The 27,092-nt window shown below is 41.4% G+C and overlaps 1 protein-coding gene across 2 annotated transcripts in view; it reads right to left on the bottom strand.

The window, feature by feature from the left end:
* BMP5 (bone morphogenetic protein 5) overlaps positions 1 to 27,092 on the bottom strand; it is a 255,498-nt gene that overhangs the window by 127,381 nt on the left and 101,025 nt on the right. For both annotated transcript variants that reach the window (XM_029595693.1, XM_029595694.1), the window contains exon 3: positions 5,779 to 5,927. In XM_029595693.1, coding sequence (XP_029451553.1) covers positions 5,779 to 5,927 — 149 coding nt within the window. The remainder of the gene's footprint in view (positions 1 to 5,778; positions 5,928 to 27,092) is intronic.

Raw genomic sequence — 27,092 nt, 5'->3', positions numbered from 1 at the left:
GGAGGCCTTGAAATGGCTCGGGCTATCCCAGAGGTAGGTGGAGGGACCGGGGCATGGCCCGGGACCACAACAGTACCCCCTCCTTACGCCCCCCTTCTCAGGGGTCTGGGTTTGGCTGCGTGGTCCAGATGAAACTGGTGGAGGAGACCTTTGTCCAGGATATGGGACGACGGTTCCCAGGAATTCTCCTCTGGACCGTAACCCTCCCACGAGAGGAAGTATTCCCACCGGCGATGGTGGAACCAAACGTCCAAGACATCTTTTACGGTGTAGGTGACATCTGGGTTGGCAGTGGCTGTGGTGGGTTCAGGAGGCTTGGCATGAAATGCTGAGAGAACCACTGGCTTGAGCAGAGACACGTGGAATACATTGTGGATCCTCAGGGTAGACGGCAGATGTAACCTGTAGGAGACTGCCCCTACTCGCTCCACTACCATGAATGGACCAATGTACCTGGGGGCCAGACGCATAGAGGGAGTCCATAAATGGATGTTCCTGGTACTCAACCATACTTTCTGTCCTGGAAGGAAGGCTGGAGCAGCTGTGCAGCTGTCATGCCGTAAGTTGAACTGCCGGGGATGGTAACATCAAAGGCAGTGGCAGAGGAGGCCTCGGGGTCTTCCCGTAGACCAACTGGAACGGGGACTGGTTGGTTGCAGAGTGCTTATGCCGGTTATAGGAGAAGTCTGCCCATGGTAGTAAGGTGATCCAATCATCTTGGAGGTCCCCCACGAAGGACTGGAGGAATGCCTTTAAGGTCCTAATAGTGCGCTCGGCTTGCCCGTTGCCCTGCGGGCGGAAGGCTATAGTCAAGTCGAGTTGCACACCGAACTTCCTACAAAGAGCCTTCCAATATTTTGCAGTAAACTGCGGGCTTCAGTCAGAGGCTATGTGCGAAGGGAGTCCATGTAGACAGAAGATGTGGTGCGTAAAGAGGGTAGCTAATTCTGGTGCCGTAGGATGCTTAGCAAGAGGCAAGAAGTGAGCCATCTTAGAGAAACGGTCAACTGTGACACAGATCATGGTCACCGCAATATAAGCACAGGCCCAGGGAGCGACCTCATGCACTAGGGCCGTATTGCAATACGGCAATACGGCCAGCGCCATTTTGCAATACAGCCATACGGCCGGCGCCATTTTGCAATACGGCCATACGGCCAGCGCCATTTTGCAATACGGCCCTAGTGCATGAGGTCGCTCCCGGACCCCCGCTGGACTTTTGGCAAGTCTTGTGGGGGTCAGGAGGCCCCCCCAAGCTGGCCAAAAGTCCCTGGGGGTCCAGCGGGGGTCTGGGAGCGATCTCCTGTGCTCGTGACGTCGGGGGACAGGAACCAAAATGGCACCAGCGCTACCTTTGCCCTGTCATATGACAGGGCAAAGGTAGCGCCAGCGCCATTTCTATTAACGCAGCCATGGCCCGAGAGTGGAAGATCACACCGGGACCCCCCCCACTGGACCCCAGGTAATTTAAAACATTTTGGGGGGGTTCGGGAGGGTGGGGGATTTATTTTAAAGGGTCGGGGTGGGTTTTAGGGTTGTTTTAGTATGCCAGTTTTCCTGCCCTCCCCCTTCCCCTCCCCCCTCCCCCGATTTACGATTTTTGATGATAAATCGGGGGAATTCCTATTGCATCGCGCCTCTAACGATTTTTGACGATTTAAAATATATCGGACGATATTTTAAATCGTCAAAAAACGATTCACATCCCTAAAAATTAGTGCATCCATGTGTGTGCACCGGGAACCGCACAAACATGGACGTGTGCGCGCACCTTTTAAAATCTAGCTCTAAGGGTTTTACAGCTACTCTTCCTGCTGCATTGCCCTGCTCTGACCATTTCAGTTTTTAATTACCAGTATCACTGCTGCCTCTGCTCCAAGCCAGTCTTGGTACCTTATGGGGCTCCCTCCACTGTTTTAACCATATGCAAAAAGCAGTGCATTTCCTCTCCAGGCTTCATCTGAGAGGTATATAGTATTTCGGAATTTCACCGAATTCATAAAAAATGGTTTTTTGCTATTTCTAATTTAATCTGTGCTGCACTGGTCTCACTCACTGTACAAACTACCAGAGAAAGATAGGTATTGGCACTTGCTGCTGATTTTTCTCTTCACTTGGGAAAGGACTGAACAGGAGATAGTATGGGGAGTTGCAGCAGTGCTAGTAATTTTTTTGTCTCTGGCTGTCTAGACACCAGTGAGATGACTCAGCAATACAGAAAGACTGAATCAGAGTCTGTATCAGGATGCCAATCATTTTTTTCTTTGTGGAGTCTACCAGCACTTGTGTACAACACTGTACGGTGCATGCAGCACACTCTTGCTCTTGCCCTGACCATTCATTGCTTTGCATACTTGCTGTACCACTTTTCGGGCTCTTCATGCCACTCTAAGTACCACTCAACCTTTACCGTTTGACAGAAGCATGTGCTATTGGTAGAATCAGCCATGTAGCCAAAGCTCCGACAAGCATCCCCCATTCCGGGTATCTATGAGGTTACTTCCTAATTTTTTTTCTCTACAGTTCTTACCAACCTTTGGTCTTGCCCTGGCCCTCCATTGCTTTGTATGCTTACTGCACCACTCCATATAACTACAACTTTTGAAGCCTTGGAATATTCTTCCCACTCTACCTTGCTTCTTTATTGAGTAAACTAAGGTGTCTTTTTCTTTCCCAGAAAAAATGTAAAAATGAAAACAAAAATAAAAATACAATACCCTCTATAATTCTAGCCTGGTTTTCCCATCTTATTTGTTTGTTGGTTAGACTAGGGTGTTTTGTCCACAAAAAATATTAGTCAGAAGGAAGAAATATACACAGAACAGAAAACATTCAAAACAGAGACCAATTACATATTCTGAATGTGGTAAAAGTTTTAGAATGAAGAGAAAACTCATGCAAAACAAGAAAATCAAGAAATGGAAGAGCCTATGTTCAGCTATAGAATATGGGAAAAACTTTCTTAATAAAGCAAACCTCACAAATGCTAGGAAAGCCCCACTGAGGAAAGATCATTTTTATTTTCTGGTTATGATCATAGTTTCAATTGTAAACCAAATTTCATAAGAAACCCAAAATTCCACCCTGCAACAAGATCAATTCAAGTAGGGAATGAAACAAAAGCTTATTTCACAAAAGTGATAATGATGATAGATCTTTCTCTTTTACTAAATCTGCCAAGTGGAAAGTGCTACAACAGGAAGAGACAACATCTCCCATGCCACTCTGCTTGCTGCTATACCTCTTATCCTTTACCTTAGGAATTTTTCTTCCACTCAGCATTGCTGCCATACCCAGTATTTTGTTCCTTGAGGGTGTTGCAGTCACTAAGATTTGCTTTCATACCATGGACTTTACATCTTGGGTTGTTCTTGTCACTCTGGGGGACTGCTTTGCACTTCTCATGGAGCCTTTGTGTATTGATGCCACTCTTTGGGCAGCTTTGTCTCTTAATCAGAGCCTTTGGATTTCTCCTGCCACCTTTTTTGCTTTGTTCCCTCTTCATGTTGCCTTAGTATACTAAGGCTACTCTTGGTGCCACTTTGTCTTTGTCTGCCTTCAAGGATTTATGCCACTGTTGTGTGGGTCCCCTTTTGAAGCCTTTGCCTTTTGTTGCTTCTTAGCTCCTCTGTCAATGCTTTGGAGAGCTTTTGCTACCGCTGGTACACCTTTGCCCCTTTACAATGCCTAAAGCTATTCATACTACTTTTGGTACCACTTTGCCATAGTCTAGATGCCTTGGAGATTTTTCCCCCTTCTGATGATGTCACCCCAAAAGTTTCATTAGAATTGATAAGTAAACCCCAATTCTGGAGCCCCAAATAGGCTACAATGCTTCGCCCATTGACTTAAATTGTAAATGAATGAATAAATAAAATTAATATTTTTTTCATTTTGAAACTAATAAAACAATTTGAGGTGCCCGCAAAATAAATGAATAAACCCAAACTTAATTTTTTCTTCTGCACAACCCTATTGGCCATAGTTGGAGACAGTATGCTGGGCTTGATTAAGGTTGCTAACTGACTCCAGATTTTCAGGACAGGCTGATCCAATCCCGGTTTTATACTACATCACCCAGTGACGTGTAATCTTGCTTGCCTTAGGGAATACAATAGGAAATAAAGAACTAAAAGTTTCTGCATATGGTGAGATAAAAACAGGACTGGAACAACCTGTCCTGAAAATCTGGAGCCAGTTGGCAACCCTAGACATGATGGACATTTGGTCTGACCCAGAATGGCATTTCTTATATTCTTATGTTCATATTTGTACAACACAATTGCAATGATTATCAGCCATCACATCCAGAAGGCTGGTGATCATAAAATGCATTTTTTGGTCTTCCCATTGTGTTCTCTGCTAAGGGTGTTGGATATACCTTCTTAGCTATCTTTTCATGACCTTTAGTACCTGACCAAAATATTTCAAAAATGAAGACTCTTAAAATTCTGAAAACTACAGTCACTGCATTTTAAAAAGTCCCAAGCATAACAAATGTAACAAGCTCAATTACTTGACAAATTTTGATATTGCATAAGACCTAGCAGTCTGAGAATTAAAATAGCCCTTGAACTCAAATGGTACTGCCATATTACATTTGTAATCCTAGAACCAAACACGTACTGCCATTTAGGAGCCTGAGGCTAAACAGCCCTTCTCTGATTTTTTTTCTCCTTCTCTCTGTTCTGCTTGTACAATGTACAAAACTTCTAGCAATAACCAAGCACCATAATGCCCACAAAATAAACAAAATAATAGCATGTGTAAAATGCTTTCTTTTATAGCTTTACATCATACTGTTAACAATTAGCTACACCTGGCACATCCATGTCATCCCTCTAAATAGGCTGCCACTACAACTATTGTACTTTTTACCCACAGGCCTGAAAGCCGATTTTCAAAGGGAAACTCTCCCAGAATTTGCCTTTAGAAATCCCACAGTTGCCGGTGACATGGGGATTCTTTATCCAATGAACTTCCCCTATTTTACCCTAATCACACTCCCTGCACCACTCCTTTTTCCTTTGAAAACTGTCCCTTTTTTTTGTAAACCTTATGTATGATGGGTAAGAAAAACTTATTATTGGTACTTCATGGTTCTTTGCTGACACTTACGTTTCAGCACCAGAAAACCAGAATAATAAATAAGAGTCCAGTGGTAAAACATTCTGGCAGAGATTTAGCTTAAGAAAGAGATCCTTATCTGCAGGGCTGGTGTGGCTGCCTAGGGCACTGGAAGTGGGAAGGGCACAGTCAGGGACAAGGGTGCGCCATTTTCAAAATGTGGACGGAGCTATGAGACCAGTCACAAACCAGGAGCAAAAGAGAGAGAACACTGTAAGAGGGAGAACATGACCATATATATCTACCACTGTATGAGGGCCACTGTCAACTCAGGGTGGGTTTGTTTTTTTTTTTTTTTGGGGGGGGGCGGGGTTGGGGGTTACATTGATCTGACTAGGGTGCTACAGACCCTTGCCCCAGCCCTGCTCATCTGCCAAGTATTAGATTACTGCCAATATACATGTATCTATGACTGGGTCCCCAGGCATCCACCATCTCTTTAATACCCAGACACACAACAGTTAAATCAATGATATACTGAAAATATTCAGAATTTTGGGAACGCAGGCATATTTCTGTACCAAACCCTATCCATTAGCAAGTAACACACATATGAAAAATCTTAAATCTTGCTTTTGTTAACTATACAGTGAATATTAACACAATTGGATGAATAAAATATGTGATATTATTTCATTGGACATTACTTACCATCCCCTGTTTCAGCACAAAGTTGCAGGCCTAAATTGTTCTGTGGATTAATCACCCAGTGATTGCTGGTGACAGTGATATCAAACACAAGCCAGCCCACATCAAAAGCTTGAACCGTTCGAGTGTCTAGTGGAAATAGATCTGCATCCCTAATTTAACAAAAAGAAGGGCAAATTATAAAAGAATCAATAGGCAAAAGAAAAACAAGTTTGCCTATACTTAATAAGAGGTAAAATTACATTATGCTACATCATAACATTTCCTTTCTGTAATTGCTTAAATTGCTTTTAGTTCGGTCTGTAGTATAGACAGCTGTGCCATCTACAAGATATTATAACAAAAAAGAATATTTATAGCAATAATTTCAGGAGTGTTTTCTATCGCTACAGAAGTAATAATACCCAACAAACTAGATGGACACAGTTAATCCCATTATAAATAGCTAGACAATAGTTACAAATACAAACTTTCAGGACAAAAGTGCAAAGGTCCCAGCCCCCCAAAATGTCAGGGATCATGGCAATCCCAAAAGCTTTCATCTTTAAATATGTGTTATCTTTAAAAAGGAAGTTCCTCTACAGAAGCCCTTTATTTTTTAACTCCTTTCATTGTCTGACAAACTAACACAGCACCCTCTTTCTACTACATAAGCAGGGCATTTGAAACAAATGAACACATTTGCTACTCTTCAACAGATACTCTGAAGCTTTCCTCTCTTCTTATTCATGGTTTCAACATTTCACTAATCCAGGTTATAGTCCCTAGTCAGTATGAGAACAATTTTTACCAATAAGGGCCCTGACTTCAGCAGTCAGAGTAACAGATAAGTATGAGAAAAATAAGTATGAAAACTTGCTGGGCAGACTGGATGGGCCATTTGGTCTTCTTCTGCCGTCATTTCTATGTTTCTATGTAATTTTCAAAATCATTTATTCAGGCTGAACATTTTTCTTTGCAGGGCTAAATGTATATGCTGGCTTTCACAGCATGCAGATTTTTAACTGAGTTAAAATGAGACAATTTTAACTGAGTTAAAATGAGACAAAACAAGCTTAGGTTGGGGGAGGAAAACAGTGGATGTAAATCTAATTTTCAAATGTATGTGTGCTGACCTCCCCGCCGCTCAGCCACCTATACAAATGGCAAGTGCAAGGTCTGTAGCTGCTAATGTTCAAGGGGAAAACAACAACATAAGCAAACATGTCCATGTAAATTGCAAATAATGTGACATTGAAAATTGCCTCCTAGAACATCTTCTCTAATTTCGTTCTTTCTTTGTTTATTTATTTAAAATCTTTACTAACTTGCTCCCTCCAATGTATGGGGCCAGGTACATAAAAACATACGGCACATAGATTTCATGTACAGACATCAACATAAAACAATTTATATTTCTTTAAAAAAAAAACCTTGATACAACTGTTCCCTGTAAGTATTCTGTTTCTCTCCTACTGCATTTTAAACTTCTTGAATGACATATTCATTTTATCATAACATCTTAAAGCTCAGGGAACTTGATTTTGAAATGTTACTTAGCTGAATAAGTCAAACTTATCCAGCTAAGTGGCAGTCACTGAATATCCAGTTATTTTCAATGGCTGCCCTTTAAAAGAATAAGTCATCAAGATACCAAGAGAGGTGCAAAGCAGCCCACAGAGTGGCAATAACACCTCAAAGTATACAATATGGGGCATGACAGCAAGGTAGAGTGACAACAAGACCATCAGGATACAAAATGCTGGGTATTGCAGCAATGCTGAGTGGAAGAAAGATTCCTAATGAAAAGGATAAGGGATAAATCAGCAAGGTAGATTGGCATGGGAGATGTTGTCTCTCTTCCTATTGAAACACTTGCCACGTGTCAGATTTAATATAAAAGAAAAATATGACATCAGTATCACTTTTGTAAAATATGCTTTCATTTTATTCCCTACTTGCACTTAATCTTGCTGCTGGGTAGAATTTTGTTTTGTGAAATTTTCTTTCTGATTAAAAATATACGTAGTCACAATCAGAACATAAAAAGAGTCTTGCCTCAGTGTAGCTTTCCTAGTATTTGTGAGATTTGCTTTGTTATGAAAGCTTTTCCTATATTTTGTAGATGAACACAAACTCTTCCATTTCTTCTGATTCTGCATCAGTTTTCTCTTCTTTCTAAAACTTTTACCACATTCAGAACATGTGATTGGACTCTGCTATGAATGCTTTCTGTTCTGTCTGTATTTCTTTCCTCTGACTAGGCAGGCAATGGGCCGATTTGGACAGTGCAACTTATTTGGTTAACTTCGCCTGATAACTAGTAATATTCATACTTAGCTGTTTAAGTTAATTGAATAAGTTTGACATAACTAGCTGAGTAGTGGTGAATAAGAGGATATTGAGCAGCATAACCATGCTGCTGAATATCCCAAGTAAGTTAGCTGGATAAGCCTTAACCAGATAACTTAATAAATGGCTACCTTTGAATATTGAAGCCAGGTAGCCTAACTTTCAAACCTATTGACATTACTGCAAGTGTATGCTTCAATGGACATATAGAGATTCATCCAAGTATTTTATAGTGGGAGCTGCATGGTTTGTAAAATACCACATACTTATGCTCTAAAGGTAGGTGCATATGTTTCACAATATGCATATATTTCCAGTGCAATGAAAGCATTTACTTTTCCTATCTATTTTATTAACAAACACATACAAAATTTAGATGCATTAAAAATATAGTATGTATTCATGAAAACAAGAATTATATAATGTATTTATTTATTTATTTATTGGTTTTATATGCTGTCATTCGGTATTCTGTCACAACAGTTTATATAATCATAAAATGGTAGAACAATTAATTACATAAAATAATACCCCAAAACATACACCTTCACATACTCCTTCACACACAAACCACTTCCATACACTCCTGACACCCACATATGCACACTTCCAAGGCATAGCCCCATACAAATACCCCTCCCACAGACACACAAACCAGACCCTCACATACTATACCCCCTACACACACACACATATCCACTTCCACATTAATTTCCTAATACATACACATGAACCCCTCACATAAAAACACTACACCAAACACATCATACACAGAAACCCATAACATACCCAGTACTAGAGATGTGAATCGGGTGCCGGAATTGGTTCTGGTTTCGGGATTGTGGATCCGCGGGAAATTCCGTTTCCTGTGGTCTGGACAGTTTTTGTTTTCGGCTGTCCCGAGCCGAAAAAAACAAACAAATCCACCCCAAACCTTTAAATCTAATTATTTACAATTCCTCACCCTCCCGACCCCCCCAAAACTTTCTTAAAGTGCCTGGTGGTCCAGTGGGGGTCCCAGGAGTGATCTCCTGCTCTCAGGCCATCGGCTGCCAGTAAACAAAATCCCTTACCATGTGATGGGGCTATCGGTGACATTGGCTGGTCCCTGTCACATGGTAGGAGCAATGGACGGCCAACGCCATCTTAAAAAATACAACAGTTAGGGATAGGAAAGTTCCCTCCCAGACTGCTCCTTAATTGGTGTGGACTGGGATGGTACTGGGGGAGGCCTGATTGCGTTGGCGCGTCTAGGATATAAAATCCACCCCTGTGCGCACAAGTCACCCACACATGTGCGCCGGATTTTATAATCCAACACACATGTGCGCACAGTCATTGGATTTTATAACATGCGCGCACCAGTGCACACATGTTATAAAATCAGTGCGTCCATGTGCATGCGACAGGAACCGCGCACACATGGACACTCGTGCAGATTTTTTTTAATCGACACATAAGGCGGGTCCCAAGGCTCCTGCATCACATTTAAAGTTCTCATAACCTAAAAAAAACAAGTGGCACAGCTGAAAGGCAAGGTTGAGCAGATTTCAGTGCTGACTCCCAGCTCAACCTGAGGCTGCCACTCGAGGTGGCCCTGACTCCTCCATGAAAAAAAAAAGTTGTGTCAAATGCACTTGCGGTGACGGCCATCCCAATCCCCACTTCCTTCCCCAAAGTTGTAAATAAAAGTAATTGGAAGCTCAGAGGTCCCCACCCCATCCCAATAAACACCTCAACTTGTTAGGGCATAGTGTACCCCCCCCCCCCCAGCATCCCCATTCTTTCCTCCCAAAGAGTTCCAAAAATGGGGTTCTGGGACCCCATCCACTTTCCAACCCTCCTCTTGTACCCACAAACCTTAAAATTAAGAATCTGTTCCAGAAATGAGGTCGAGGCCTGGGTACCCCCTTGCCCCCTGTGCGATCGACGCAATTATTCAAGGCAAGATTCCACTGAGTTGAGGTATTTATTGGGGTGAGGTGTAGGGACTCATGAACCGCAATTACCTCTAAAACCTTATGGTAAGCTTCCAAGGCTCTATTTGCCAGTCATTCCTTGTAGGAAGCTCTCTGACTTCCCGAGACTGATAGAAACATTTTTCATCTATATATGATAGACATTGTGGAATTGTTTCTAGCTACGTCATGGGGAGTTAACTCCCTGCATGTGTTGGCATCCCCAGAGAGAGAGCTGAACTTATGACACTAACAAAGGTCTTTGTTTCACCTCTAAACAGGCTTAACATTGGGATACAGGATTGTGTTGAGACTTGTTCAGATTATGAAGTTTTGCTCCAAATTACATGAGTAAGCCAATCCAGTTTCTCTTACAATGCTGATGTCAATTCAGACGCTATAAGCTTGCATATTTGTCTTTCAATTCAATCCTCGTGAAGAAACCCTTTTATGAGTGAAAAAAAGGCCTTTCAGCATTATTTGGGGGTTTTGCAACTATTATATACTGTTTGCACATTGGTTAGTGGTATTTGATAAAAACTACAACAGATATATTCATGCAATGATTTTTTTGTGATTGACTGCACATTTATCCAGATTTGTTTTTTTTCTGCCAGTAATAACTAGAAACTCTTATCTTTCTGATTGGCAGTGTTACAGCAGATCATTACAATAACATTATAAACTGGCTTTTTCATCCAACTGGAATATTTTAGAACACTAGTAACAGTAATTAAGCTGCATGACAACTGGAGTTAAAGAGGGTCATTTGTTTCCATTTTCTGGGAACACTTTTGGATAGTTTGTTTTTGTGCAAATTTGTTATTATATCTATCTATATACACAATGAAAAAAATTCCCTTAAACTAAAACTCTAACAAATCCTTTAATACAAATATACATGTATAGATTTCTAAATATAATTTATAATAGTAACTTTATACTTTGTTTAATTTTAAAATGGACAGATGCTATATAAAAATCACCAAGCTCAACATATGATTTTCTAAACATCCCCATCAAACATATTAACCATCCATACCCCAAGCACATCAATCACCCTACATTTTTTTTTATATATTTATTTATTTAAAAACTTTTCTATACCGTCGTTAAGTTGGCTAACCATCACAACGGTTTACATAAGGGCACAACAATGAACATATGGGTGGTATAGATTACAACTTGGTTAAGTGCCATCATTGTACGGTAACAATTCTATATAATAAATAAAACAATCTCAGCATCTAGGTCATGTGACAGCAACAATCTTAAAGAACCTGTTTAGACACACACACATTTTTTGACATTAGCAATATGGTTCAAAGCTATGTGAAAGTAATCCTAAAAAGCTTATTTACGATAACTACCCCAATGAAGGTTTTTGGTTCATCCAATTAGAGGCTTCATCAGGAGAAACCCCAGTCAAAACTTTACATTGAAACATTTATAAAGAGTTCACTAAGAAGTTTGTATATGTATCAATCCATTTCCAGTAATGATGGTAATACTCAGAGGACTTATCTTGAACTTATTAAGTAGAAAAACAGGTAAATGGTAAAATGTCACTTCCCTCAAAGAGAGCACATCACAGTTGCTTCTTAGAATTGTGATGAGCTACTTTTTCTATCTTCAGCATAGTGAGGTCAATATTCAAAATGCATTCAGTGAGATTTAACCGCATAAGTGGGACTGATACAGCTAAGTAACGACTGCTGAATATGTGCCAACATTCAGCAGCTGCCGCTTAGCAATATAGGATCCTTGTAAGGCTAAAAGGTTATCTGTATAACTTGTAGGTGTATAGTGGGTGGATCGGAGAGGAGCGAGTTAGCCATATAAGTTATGTGGTTAACTACTAATATTGAGTCTTATCCTCAATAACAGGTCTAAACTTAGCCATATATAACTTATATGGCTAAGTACACTCTGTATGCATATTGAACCATATCTCCACATTCAAAACTCTGCTGTGTTTGTAATCCTCACAGCTCAAATTCAGCCCTTTTCAGTAGAAATCATCTAAAGTCCATTGAAGGCTAGTATAACTAGTAATTATAGCGTGTATTGTCAAGATTGCCATTTTTATATATAAAAAATATATATGTTACGCCTTGCATCACAATGAAAGGGAAATGTGACTCCTTCTAGTCAGGTTTTGCATTTTTGGGGTCCTGCCCTTGCTTTATTCTCACCTTTTTGTGAGCAGTGACTCAGGGATATAAATTTTCCTCTAAGAATTTGATTTTAGTTATTGCTTTTCCCTATGAGGATTGATCCAGTGGGATCTGTCTGCTTCCCTGATAGATGGTAATAGAGTGGAGATTTTGAGAGTGAGTGTTGGAGATTGAAGTTTTGGATTTTGAATCAGCTTCCTGAAAGAAAGGCAAACCTCAGATATCTTGAAGGACTGGGTTCTGGATCTTTAACCTTTGCAACCAGTTAACAATAGAGGTTGGAGACTGAAGTTTTTTTGGACTTTGAGATTTTTGTAAAGACTGATTTTGGAAGAACTATTTTGAACAAGGGGATTCTCATCCTTCTAGCCCTTGCTTCCTGCTGGAACTTGAAAGAGAATATCCTACCCTCCATGTGGAAGGAATTCTAGAATTAGACACTGGATCAGTTAGAAGAAGAACAACTAGGGGATTTATCATGCACAAAGAGACTATTTGTTTATTTTATTTATTTACTTAGATTTTTATATTCCACTTTTCAGCACTTCAAAGTGTACATCAAAGTGGATTACATTTAGGTGCTATTGCCTTCTGCTTATGATTTTCTTGATGCCATTTATGATTTTTTCCATATTGGCTTGGATCTCGATTTTCAAACCTTAAGTATATTTTTCTGTGAACAACATTCTCAGACACTGTGATTAGTTGCTATCTGAATCCCCAGTTTAAATTCTTCCTATCTGAGAATCCCATGGACCAGTGACCAGGAAGAGCAGGGTGAATGTGATTTCGATGACTGTATATACTAACTGCACCAGGGGCACAGGAGATTAAACCTCTCCCCCCCCCCCCCCCACCACCACCACCACCACCAACAGATAAATCCTGGTGTCTCCAGGGGTTTTGTGAAGCATGTATGAGAAAAGGAGAGGTCTAGGATATTGAAGAGCTACCTGGGGAACTTTGTGAACCGCTAAATTCACTTCACCCCAATGACTGGAAGAGGAACAGTGAGCAAATCCACAGCTCTCGTGCTAAACTTTCAAAAGGGAAACTGATAAAATGAGAAAAATTGTTAGAAAAAACTGAAAGGAGCAGCTACAAGAGTAAAAAATGTCCAAGAGGCATGGTCATTGTTAAAAAATACCATTCTAGAAGCACATTCCAGATGTATTCCACACATTAAGAAAGGTGGAAAGAAGGCAAAACGATTACCGGCATGGTTAAAAGGGGAGGTGAAAGAAGCTATTTTAGCCAAAAGATCTTCATTCAAAAATTGGAAGAAGGATCCAACAGAAGAAAATAGGATAAAGCATATACGTTGGCGAGTTAAATGTAAGACATTGATAAGACAAGCTAAGAGAGAATTTGAAAAGAAGTTGGCCGTAGAGGCAAAAACTCACAGTAAAAACTTTTTAAAATATATCTGAAGCAGAAAGCCTGTGAGGGAGTCAGTTGGACCGTTAGATGATCGAGGGGTTAAAGGGGCACTTAGAGAAGATAAGGCCATCGTGGAAAGATTAAATGATTTCTTTGCTTCGGTGTTTACTGAAGAGGATGTTGGGGAGGTACCCGTAATGGAGAAGGTTTTCATGGGTAATAATTCAGATGGACTGAATCAAATCATGGTGAACCTAGAAGATGTGGTAGACCTGATTGACAAACTGAAGAGTAGTAAATCACCTGGACCGGATGGTATACACCCCAGAGTTCTGAAGGAACTAAAAAATGAAATTTCAGACCTATTAGTAAAAATATGTAACCTATCATTAAAATCATCCATTGTACCTGAAGACTGGAGGATAGCAAATGTATCCCCAATATTTAAAAAGGGCTCCAGGGGCGATCCGGGAAACTACAGACCGGTTAGTCTGACTTCAGTGCCAGGAAAAATAGTGGAAAGTGTTCTAAATATCAAAATCACAGAACATATAGTAAGACATGGTTTAATGGAACAAAGTCAGCATGGCTTTACCCAAGGCAAGTCTTGCCTCACAAATCTGCTTCACTTTTTTGAAGGAGTTAATAAACATGTGGATAAAGGTGAACCGGTAGATGTAGTATACTTGGATTTTCAGAAGGCGTTTGACAAAGTTCCTCATGAGAGGCTTCTAAGAAAAGTAAAGAGTCATGGGATAGGTGGCAATGTCCTTTCATGGATTGCAAACTGGCTAAAAGACAGGAAACAGAGAGTAGGATTAAATAGACAATTTTCTCAGTGGAAGGGAGTGGGCAGTGGAGTGCCTCAGGGATCTGTATTGGGACGCTTACTTTTCAATATATTTATAAATGATCTGGAAAGAAATACGACGAGTGAGATAATCAAATTTGCAGATGACACAAAATTGTTCAGGGTAGTTAAATCACAAGCAGATTGTGATAAATTGCAGGAAGACCTTGTGAGACTGGAAAACTTGGCATCAAAATGGCAGATGAAATTTAATGTGGATAAGTGCAAGGTGATGCATATAGGGAAAAATAACCCATGCTATAATTACACAATGTTGAGTTCCATATTAGGTGCTACAACCCAAGAAAGAGATCTAGGCGTCATAGTGGATAACACATTGAAATCATCGGTTCAGTGTGCTGCGGCAGTCAAAAAAGCAAACAGAATGTTGGGAATTATTAGAAAGGGAATGGTGAATAAAATGGAAAATATCATAATGTCTCTGTATCGCTCCATGGTGAGACCGCACCTTGAATACTGTGTACAATTCTGGTCGCCGCATCTCAAAAAAGATATAATTGCGATGGAGAAGGTGCAGAGAAGGGCTACCAAAATGATAAGGGGAATGGAACAGCTCCCCTATGAGGAAAGACTAAAGAGGTTAGGACTTTTCAGCTTGGAGAAGAGCCGACTGAGGGGGGATATGATAGAGATGTTTAAAATCATGAGAGGTCTAGAACGGGTAGACGTGAATCAGTTATTTACTCTTTCGGATAATAGAAAGACTAGGGGGCACTCCATGAAGTTATCATGGGGCACATTTAAAACTAATCGGAGAGGGGGAGAGCGAGGAGAGAGACCGGAAGGTTTGCTCAGCCTACCTGCACTTGGTGAGAGACCACGGAACAACGTTTTGGAGTTGAGAACACGCTGAGCCCTGAGGAGACGTCCGTCAGGGCGCATCCCGAGTGACGTCATCGAGGAGCATCTGCCGCTATTTAAACAGGCGGCAGATGGCGCGTCGTGCCTTCGGCGCGCCGCCTAAGCCACGCGCTCCATAAGGGGCATGCGGCTTGGTCCAGCTTAGGCCAGCGAAGGCTAGAAGGCGGGAATCTCTGACCATTCTTCTTGAGAAGTCTCTTATTTTTCATCTTCCTCTGGTCTATATCTCCATACTTATTGTGTGTTATAAAGGTAGTGGAAGGAAATACAGGGTTGGAAAACATACATTGAATTGAATTTTGTTTGATTGTTTGTTGGGATGGTTATCCCTGTTAAAGGAAGATGCCACATACCAAACGGAAGGGTAAGGTAAGACAGGAAGCCTCGACCCCTGTGCGACCATTACCCATTCAGACAACATTGACTGGATTTTATTCCACAGCAGAAAAAGAGACCCCGGAGAGTCCCGGTATAGTACTGGGTGAGGAGCAAGCACCCATACTATTGGGAGAAGTGAGCTTAAGTCCCAGGGCCCCAACGACACCTACCCCACCTAAGAGCATTGCGCCGACCAGAGAACCAGGCTCTTTTCCACGACGGATGTCATCTCTGGAATCAAGCCCGATCGAGGAGGTACATGGCATAGGGACTGCAATGCCAGAGAAGGTAAGAGGAACAGAACCTCCTACCGAAAAAGTGGGACTTTGTCTCAGTGAAGACAGAGTAAATACTGGTGGAAGACCTAATCCGGTTATTGGAGTTGAGAGAACCCTCCCTCTGGGAGATAAAGATGCTCATAAGATCTCTGAGTCTCAATTTTCACTTCTATCTGTTATATCAGGACCATCTAGAGGGAAAGCCTCTAATGTAACTCTGGAAATGTTATGGCAAGTAATAACTGCATTACAAACAGATATTGGAAATTTAAATTCTAGTGTTAAAGAAATGCAAACAGCTGTGTCAAACTTGAATCCTTTGGTAACGAATAATGGGATTGCATTGGCAAAAGTTGAGGAAGATATAACCCAACTGAAAAATGTTCAGACAACTATTGTACAAGGTGAAACAGTGCTTTCAAGGAAAGTAGAAATGATTGAAAATAATATTCGTTATACGAATTTAAGGATGGTTAACTTTCCCAAATGTAAATTAATTTCCCCAAAAGAACAATTGAGGAATTATTTTCAGGAGGTGCTTTTATTACCTCCAGAGAATATTCCTATAATTGTAAGTGCCTATTTTATAAACCGGAAGGCGGGGGAAACAGTATTAGACCAAGTAGAAACATCTTTGAATGTAACTGAATTGATAGAGACATCCTTTAGTGCACAGGTAGAAAAGAGGGGAACACTTTTGGTAAAATTTTCCCTTTCTTCTGAAAGGGATACAATTTTGAAAATATTTCTTGAAAAAAGAACCTCTTTATATCTGGGCCAAAAGGTATGGATATACCCTGATGTTGCCAAGGAAACTCAGTTGAGATGAAAAGAATTTCTGGTTTTAGAGAATCAGGCAAGAACTTTTGGAATTCAAATAGCAGTTAGATTTCCGTGTAAGACTGTGATGCATATAGAGGGGGCAAGATATATATTATGAATCAGAACACCTTGAGAGGTTCTTAGAGGAGTATCATAATCAAAGGAGGGAGGACCAATCTCAAACCCAAGTATAGTTAGTAAAGTAGTCATTCTGCTAAGCCCTTTATTTCTTTGGTCTAAATTTATAGATGAAGTACTTGCTTTAGTGTAAATCTCCCCCAAACTTGTATTGTAAAATGGAAAATAAGAGTAAACTAAATGATGTTTGTTAGTTTAAGAATGCAATGTATGTAATATGTGGATCTTATTTCCTAATTATAAAGTTCAATTGTAATGTTGAATTATGTAATTTGAAAATTCAAGAAAAATAAAATTTAAAAAAAAAACAAAAACTAATCGGAGAAAGTTCTTTTTCACTCAATGCACAATTAAACTCTGGAATTTGTTGCCAGAGGATGTGGTTCGTGCAGTTAGTATAGCTGTGTTTAAAAAAGGATTGGATAAGTTCTTGGAGGAAAAGTCCATTACCTGCTATTAAGTTCACTTAGGGGTAGATTTTCTAAATCTCCGCATGCGCGTACTTTTGTTCGCGCACCAGGCGTGAATAAAAGTACGCCGGATTTTATAAGATACGCGCGTAGCTGCGCGATTCTTATAAAATCCGGGGTCGGCGCGCGCAAGGGGGTGCACATTTGTGCAACTTGCGCGCGCCGAGCCCTGCGCGTGCTACCCGTTCCCTCTGAGGCCGCTCCAAAATCGGAGCGGCCTCAGAGGGAACTTTCCTTCTACCCCCCACACCTTTCCTTCTACCCCCCACACCTTTCCCCTACCTAACCCACCCCCCTGGCCCTATCTAACCCGTCCCCCTACCTTTGTTGGCAAAGTTACGCTGGCTGGAGGCAGGAGTAACTCTGCGCGTACCAGTGGGCTGCTGGCTTGCCATCACCCGACCCGGGGGCTGGTCTGGAGGCCTTGACCACGCCCCCTGGCCGGCACCACACCCCCGACATGCCCCCCCTTGCGAAGCCCCGGGACTTACACTCGTCCCGGGGCTTGCGCTCGGTGCGTGCAGGGGGGTTTTAAAAGGATTACGCGCATAACTTATGCGCGTAACCCTTTTAAAATCCGGCCGTTAGAGAATAGCCACTGCCATTAGCAACGGTAACATGGAATAGACTTAGTTTTTGGGTACTTTCCAGGTTCTTATGGCCTGGATTGGCCACTGTTAGAAACAGGATGCTGGGCTTGATGGACCCTTGGTCTGACCTAGTATGGCATGTTCTTAATAGGACACTGCCTCTTATCCCATGACTTTTTAATTTTCTAAGTCTCTAATGAGGACTTTGTCAAATACTTCCTGGAAATCCAGATACACTATATCAACTGGCTCACCTTTATCCACATGTTTATTTATGCCCTCAAAAAAAGTAGCAAATTGGTGTCCTATTAAACTATGCCTATCCACATGTTCACATGCTCTCTAATAACTCTGCCCCATGAAGAGTCAGCCATTAAAGACAAAATGCCTCTCCTCAGTTGTGGATGATGTAAATTCATGTGTAAGGACCAGATTATTTTTTCATTTATTTGCAATAGCAATCCTCTATACTTGTTCAAAGATTCCCAGAGCATAAAAGAGTAAGGTTCATTTGACTGGGGATAGCCCTGAAATCATCACGCTTGTCAGCTGTTGACCATGACCAGTGATCCTGTTCTCATCCATTTCTAGATAGAACTGATGACATTTGGGTGCCATTCCGCATGTTCAGCAGGGAACATCTCTGAAACTTTAGCTTGCTACATTGCAAAACCACCAGTCTATCAATTTTCAAAGAAATAAGGAACTAGTAAAAAAAAAAAAAAAAGTACAGAAGGTTTGATAAGAAAGAGTCCATAATCCAGAAGTGTTTCACTTTCCACAACTTAAATAAGTGCATGCAGTACTATTTTATTTTTAACATTCCAGCCACTTTCTCCCCACTCTTAGATATGAATTTTAAAAGCCCGGCACGTGCATTAATTAGGGGATGTGCGAATAAGTTGGGCTCTAACTGACCAGAATCCTCTCTCTCTCTCCAACCCACCGTCACCTGCCCAACTTACTTTATCTCACTACCCACCTAGCACTCTCTCTTACCAATTCCCTTACCCACTCAGCTCTACCCCCCACATCTACCCAGCATTTATTACCTTCTCTCATATGGTGCCATTCTTTAATAGTGTGGTTGCCTGGAGGTTGTTGATACCTCCCCAAAAACGTTTGGTACCATAGATGATTGCTTAGTTCTCTGAATGGAAGAAACAGTCTTGGATCCATGCTATTTTTCTTCCCCAAGGATGGGAAGGCCTCTCCATCATGGCCATTGGTTGGATTCCTTGGAATGTCCGTCTGCTGCAGAGGTTGGGTCTGGTCTTAGCAGGGATGCTTGCTGCTGTCTTCTGCTCTCAGCATTGCTTTCTGATGCATCTTCAGCCCAGCAGTGGAGAGTGAGCAGGGGTAGGGAAATAGTGGTACTTGGGTAAAAAGGAAGCTCCCAAGGATGGTGTGGTATATGAAACCTAGCTTCTTAAGGTATCCAGGACCTCAGCCGCTGAAGATATGAAAGGGCAGAACAGCAGCATCTGTAGCAGGGGAGGTTAAAGAAGCTTTTCCTCCTCATGCTGTAGTGGGCATTGATTGTTTGCAAATGTAGCAAGCTACTATAAAGCAGTTTATTTCCCCTGTGAGCTTATCATGTGTTGGAGCCTTACAATGTGCACTGATCTGCATCTGGATTTGTGATATGTTTTGAAGCTGCCAAAATGGGTTTTTCAACCCTGCAGAGACTGCAAGCCACCACAGCCAAGGTGAAGGAAATAAAAATACATCAAAACTCCTGTGTGCTATCCAGTGAATGACAAATGTTCCGTAAGAACCAGCATCCAGCACACATGGGGTTAACAATTTGGGAAAAGGGTTGTACTGTTTAGCCTGCCCAGAGACCAGCACTACATAGCCAGCAGAGGAGGAAGCCAAAGAATGCTGGAAGAACATTTAAGGAAGAAAAAGCACAATTTGGCTGGCTCTGTCTGTGTATAAGGGGCAGAAATGGCCAGAGCTAGGAAAAAAGGAGTATTATATGGCAGCTTTGTAATCTGTTCTTCTCCTGAAGAACTAATTTCAAGAAGTATGAACTCTGAGGATATAGACAGATAGACAGCCGTTCTTACTTCATAGCCAAGCTACATGTAAAATCCCAACAAGGGACAGAGGAGCCAGGAGCTGAGAGACTGAGAGGCTTCCTTTCCAGAGATATCCAGGCCCAGGAGTACATGGCTGGATCATCCTCCTAAGAGACTGAGTTAAGTAATCTAAACTTTACATAGAGAGGGGCCGATGCAATACAGTGTGCTCAGCCGAGCACACTGTTTAACCCGCAGTTGGACGCGGGTTCTGTAGACGCGTCCACAGTCCCTTACATTATAAGGGGATTAAGACGTCCACAACGCATGTCCAATGCATCAGGAAACGAATAGCACTCATCACATGCAAATACATGTGAATGAGGTTGTTATTCACTCCATATGAGTAAAAAATTGTGCGTCCAATACGCACATTTTTGCGCTCAGAAATTAATGCCTGCCCAGAGCAGGCCTACATTTCTGAGTACCCTAAAAGGTTATACAGAAAAGCCAAAAATTCTGCTTTTCTGTACATCCTATGACTTAATATCATTCAGGTTCGGGAAACAGACGCTCAGTTAACCAGCGTCCATTTTCCAAACCCATGGCTCTGCGCCGATTAGGAGAACTGATGCCGATAAATTAAGCGTCCATTTTCTTAACTGGTGGACAGCCACGGACAGCCGACCACTCCCGGGCACCAACTGTCAAGAAGTCACTAGGGGCATGCAATCAACCCTAGTGCCTCCTTGACAGTACAACCCCTAATTAAAATATTGCATGGCGCCCCCAGGAGAGGTGCCTGGGGGCGCGTTAGGAAAGGGGGCACTGAACATGCAGCGCCCGCTTTCAACACATTTTTTTTGCATCGGCTCCAGAATATCTTAGCAGAAGAGGGAGAAGGTTTATTGCCTTGCCTTTTGTCACAAATTCAGTATCTCAACAGCTTCAGCCTTTCAGCCAAAGTCAAGCATAAACTCTTGCTGGCAGGCAGAGACCCATGAAATAGGGCTGGGACAGAGAAGCTGACGGACTGTGGTCTTTCTGTAAGAGACTGAAACCAGGCCAGCTTTCTGTTTAGTACCAAGTAAACCATTTGGGGAAGCTCCCAAGGAGAGAGAGAGATCTTTCACGCACTGCAGTGTTCATCTATTTGGTTTGTCATCTAGCCTGCTCCACCATCAAGAAGGACTTCTTCATTTTTTGATTGTTTTTTTTCCACATAATTTTGTGTTTGGGACAGGGTGCACCCTTTACAAACTGGTGACATTTGGATGGATCTGTTTCCCCCTCTCCCTTTTTGAGTACTCAGTGATTTAGACAATTGTTGAAAGCTGTGTACTTCACGGCTTTTCTCCCCAACCTTTCTCTATTAGCTTTCCTTATTTATTTTTTACTATCCATAAGAGTATGTTGGTTATCCTGGCTAACAGGCCATACCCAGTGTTATTTTTGTATTACTTGATTTAAAATAAGAAAACTGCAAGTTTATATTATACTTCACTAATGTACTTTTCCCGTTTAATGTTCTGGTTGGATTTACTGCCTACTTACATAATACTAGAAAGGCTAATTGCTGTTTTATTCTGGTGTGATGATTTTATCTTGTCTGTGGTGCCACAAGTGAGAGGTGATTGGGAAGGGCACAGAACTGTGGTATCGAGATGACCGGGATCCTGTCTCATCCCCCACTTAGGCTATGGACCCAAAGATAAATCATATTAGTAAATATAATTTTTCATGTTGCACTCCCCACCCCAAGCACAGGGGTAATTCATAGTCTAGACCAAGGTGTGTGTGTGTGTGTGGGGGGGGGGGGTTTGCACACAGGTTTGATTAGAAAGAAAGCAGGAGTTCATGGGTCACTTGGGTCCCAATGACAGTCATTTGATTGCAAAGGCCATGTCAGGACAGGTCATTTTCATTACAGAAATCTATAATTTGCTTGTGATGACCACAGGGAAATCACAAAAATTGGCTTAAAAGAATCCAAACAATCTTTAAAGGTAGGTAAATGAGTCAACAGGAGGCCAACCCCTAAATGGGACCTTCTTTACTCCTTTCCCATAAATTAGGAGGAAAAAGTAGACAGAAGACAGAGAGCGCCAACCCCCCCCCCCCCCCCCAAAACAAAATCCATACTAAAATCTATGAAGAAAGCAGGTGCTGTGGGATGATAAGTAACTAGGACACGCCATTTGCCTGTTCCCACATGGGGCAGGAAAACCCAAACCTCTTTCACTTATTGCTACACAGAAGCTCCCCAGCTTAATGATACATTCCTTTAGTGAGGGAAAACCAGAGGTCCCTTACATAAACATTTGCCAAATGCCAATAAAATATTTTAAAACAGCAAACACATCAAATAATACCCAATAATTAAAACTAATAAGGATAAAAAAATTCCCCTGTTCTCCACATCTGGGAATTTTTTATTTCCAGATGCTCTGAGATTGCCATGGATTAGCAGGAGAAGGGGGAGGGCTGTTGCATGCAAACGTTCTCCTTTCTCTCACATGCACATACAGACTCTCTCACACACACACATGCTCAATCACACGTAGACACTGACTCTCTGACAGACACACACTCAATCACATGTCACATACAGATGCATGCTCAATCACACACACACACACACACATACACACACACATACACATCTTTCTGATCACTTTCAAACTGATTAGTGCCATCACTTCCTTTTGGAGTAATGCACTGCTGAGACTTTTATCAGCTCACGAGATCTCTTCACTCATCTCAGCGACATTTGCTAGATGTATTCTCAGTCAAGCAGGCTCATCCCTCTCACACTAGAGAATGTGCCCTTTCTCTGGCTGCATCTACAATCTGAAACTCTTTGCCAGAGTTGCTTTGCTGCCTGAAGTGTGTTAAATCTTTCAAAGCACATTGATTAATATGTTATGAATCTGTTTAGGACTAAATTTTATGAGTCTGATGTTATTCATTTTTATTCCTATTTTAATTTTATTTAATGCTATATTATTCTAATTTTAATATTGATTTTATACTTATGATATTGGTTTTATGCATGTTTCTTTGTACATCACTTCGGGCCTCGGCAGAAATGATTAATAAACTTTAATAAACATAAACACACCGCCTCACTCTCAGATTCTGACACAAGCTGAATTACATACACACCCTTGCTCTCTCTTATACACAGACACACATTCAATCGCACACCCATGCTTCCTCTCTCTCAAGTGATAGGGCAAAGGCCAGTTGGTGCCATTTTGGAAAATGGCATTGACCGGCTTAGAGTGGGAGGGTGCTCCGAGCCACCCCTATACCACCAAGTCTTATTTTAGGTAGGGGGGTTCTGGGGACTACCAGAGTCCGTTTTTGAAGTAAGGGGGTGAGAGAGGCCAACCTAAACTACCAGGGTCTAATTTTTTTGGAAGCGGATATCCTGAGAAAGGCATCGGGAGGAGAAACTTTCGTTGGGGAGGGGGAATTTCACAAAGGGGAGGAGTTACTTGTTTGACTTAGTGGCTTGATAGGCGGCAGGGAGTAGGTGGGGGTTTGAACAGACCCTCAGGGGGAGTTGGCCTTTCAGGGAGATGAAGTTATTTTGAAGCCAAGGCGCTTTTAATTGGCCTGTCAGGGACATGCCTTGAAATGTGATTAAATGAGGTGGCTGATTGTTTTCTAAGTCAGCTGGATTATTTTATTTGTATTACATTGCCTATGCATTAGCTGCTTTGCGTGCATGAGGCAATTTTATGCATGCAAATGCACACAAAGCAGCTAATTATAATGCGGTGGATATTTGTGAAAACAATGTGCAATATCGCCATAATATAGCAATATCGCACAATATGGACTTATCACAGCATAGTAAATCTGTGCCTAAATTAGCCAAAAATGATTTAGATTTTACAGGGGACTGTGTCCATTTGGTTCATATAATCCAAACCAAACTGAAAATTGACTCATTTAGATCAAATTTCACATTCAGATCATTCCGTATTATGGAAAGCCAGAGTTTAAGATTTAAAAACAACCTAAAAAAGATTAGTTTTAAGATGGATTTGAATATGGCTGGAGAAGGGAATACGACACACTAAATCAAGAAGTCTACTTCAGGCATATGTGGCAGTATGGTGGAAAGCATGGACCTGTATGTTGGCAATGGAGAAGAAAGGCACAGATAAGAGCGACTTGCCTGATGAACAGAGTTCAAGAAGAAGTGTGTAGGGAGAAAGAAATGAAAAGAGGTAAAAACGGGCTGCAGAGTGAATGCATTTGTATGTGAGTAAAGGAAGCTTGAACTACTGTATATGCGGAGGCAGATGAAAAGCCAACATAGATACCTGAGAAGAGGATTTAAATGACCATAAATAAATGAAGTAGCCTGGGGGTGGGCCCTAAGGAGATGGAAAGGATTAGAGACCGGTTGACTGGTAGACAACAGAAGGTAGAGAGCGATATTGCAGAGTTATATAAAGGAAAGTTTACTTTGTATGGATGACAATATGATCTGCAGCAGATTAGGCGCTCCTGAGGGAATAGACCGAGAAGTGATTTATGAAAATGAGGAATGATTGAATCCCTGGTAGTCAAGATGTATCCATTTATTTATGTAACAGTTGTATATGCTGCCTGCCTTCACAGCTCTAGGTGGCAAATAACATAAAAACATTCATCAAACAGTAAGGTACATATAATACACACCACAACCTAATTCTCACATAACACAACATCAGTGCTTCAAATACTAATCCCAACTCACAGACCTAAACAAACACCTGCTGAATCAAACACTGGGGTTCAGAGATCCAAAGGAGTAGTACATGATGGAGGAGGAGATGTGGATGAGGGTCAGGTAGGAGACACCTTGGAGTGATTATGTCAGTTTTGGGGTAGTAATACAATGTGAGATGGTGGGGACCAGAGCCAGTAGGTCACTAGAAGGCATATGGAGAGGCATAAGCAGTGTAAAAAGGAGTGTGCATGTCTTTGCTACTACTTATCATTTCTATAGCACTACTCAACATATGCAGTGCTGCATAAAAACACAGAAGAGACAGTTCCTTTTCAGTAGAGCTTAGAATCTAATCAAGGCAAATATACAGAGCAAAAATGAGTATTCCATGTATTAAGAAAATGGTTAAAATTAAGGGTTTACAGCCTCTAAAATGTCTTTTCTTTTTTCTTTTTTGGGGGGGAGGGGTCCCCCATATATTATTTTGTTCATTGTTTATTTTGTTTCTGTTCCTTTGCAGAATCAAAATAAAAACACTTCTCCCCCATAACAAAGATAATTTATTTTTATTTATTTATTTATTATTTTTTTATATACCGACATTCGATCTCAATTGAGATATCACACCGGTTTACATTCAGGTACTGTAGGTATTTTTCTATCCCCAGAGGGCTTACAATCTAAGTTTTTGTACCTGAGGCAATGTAGGGTAAAGTGACTTGCCCAAGGTCACAAGGAGCAACAGCAGGATTTGAACCTTGGTCTCCTGGTTCATAGTCCACTACTTTTAACCACAAGGCCTCCCCAGGCTCCTCTGCAACTTTTCCCACCCTCTCCCCAAAAATGCCGGGGCTAGGAATCACCCTGGTCCTCACCACATCCATGGGGTTCCTGTGATGGGCAGGAAGAATGCTCACTCACCTCCCCTGAATCATACACTTTCAAATGGCACTAGTAGGCCCTGAGTCTGGTTCCATAGTGATATCAAAATAGCACATTCTCAGGGTTGACAGGTACCATTTTCTTGTATTGTTTTACAAACAAATGGTCACATATTTAGTTGGCACTGTCTGGCTGCAATACCAGTGCCACTTTGAAGTTATTATGGCACCAATCTTAAGACCAACGTGCCATTTGAAAGCGGATGACCCAGGGGCAGGAGATGAATAATCCCTCCTGCTCTTCATGACCCCACACAGATGGGATAAGTGGAGGCTGGAATGGCTCCCAGGCCCCAGTACCTTTTGTCGGGCTTGGAGGCCCTGGGCTACTAGCCAGCTCTTTTGGGGCGGCCTCAGGTTGGCTTGAGAAAGCCTTGGATCAGCCCTGGGAAGCCTCAGATTAGCCCAGGAAGACCCCAGGGAAGCTTAGCTTAGGCCTGGGGAGGACCCAAGGAAGCCTTTGGTCTGTGTAGGAGAGGATTGTTTTCCTTTAAAAATAAAAAAGATGGAAAAACAAAATGGCGCTTTGAGGGAAAGATGCGGCGACATGGAGCTCCTGATCGTTTTGCCTTACCATTGCCTTGGAGATAAAATGCCGCATACAAAGAGAAAAGGAAAGGTGAGGGATGATACCTCGACCCCCCTGAAACCTCCCTTGCAGCAAACAAAGATTCAGGAGTTTTACGCCGCAGCGGGAAATATCTTGTATTTATGCTTAAAAAACTCAATAAAGATTAAAGAAAAAAAAAGAAAAAAGAAAGTAAAAACAATAAAATTTGTTTGCTATTGAGGACCAGAGTTGGACACCCAGTTACAGAGAAAGAAGCAAAACATTGTAATAGTGGTTTGAATATTTGTAAAGAAGGAGAGAGATCAGTTGAAGATGACCTCAAGGTTATGGGCTAAGGAGCTAGGGAGGATGACAGTGTTATCCACAGAAACAGAGAAAGGGGAAAGAGAAGTGGGTTTGAAGGGAAAGATGGAGAGTTCTGTCTTGGCAATGTTGAGTTTAAAGTGGCAGTAGTACATCCAGGTAGCAATATCAGAAGTGGATTCCTAATGAAATTTCTGGTGTAGAGAAATAGATCTGGGAATCAGCATAAAGATGGTATTGAAAGCCATGGGAGGCAATTAAGGGTGTGCAGGCCAAAAAATTTAATGTCATGTCATTTTGTGTCATTTAGAGGCAAATTTCCATATCATTTAGGTTTTTTCCAAATTTTTTTTTGTTTTCTTAATTTTTGGAAATAGGACACACTATTCAGAATAGTGTGCATTATTCAGAAATAGTGCTTACTATTTTTTCAAATAATGTGCACAATTTGAAACCAATATCTGGTAGGCAATTTAGTGGACAAGTTATCCGGCT

This window comes from Rhinatrema bivittatum, chromosome 3 (genome assembly GCF_901001135.1).
Source record: "Rhinatrema bivittatum chromosome 3, aRhiBiv1.1, whole genome shotgun sequence".
Classification (NCBI taxonomy): Eukaryota; Metazoa; Chordata; class Amphibia; order Gymnophiona; family Rhinatrematidae; genus Rhinatrema; species Rhinatrema bivittatum.
The sequence above is the reverse complement of the archived record's forward strand: the minus strand, read 5'-3'. Positions and strand labels throughout refer to the sequence as shown.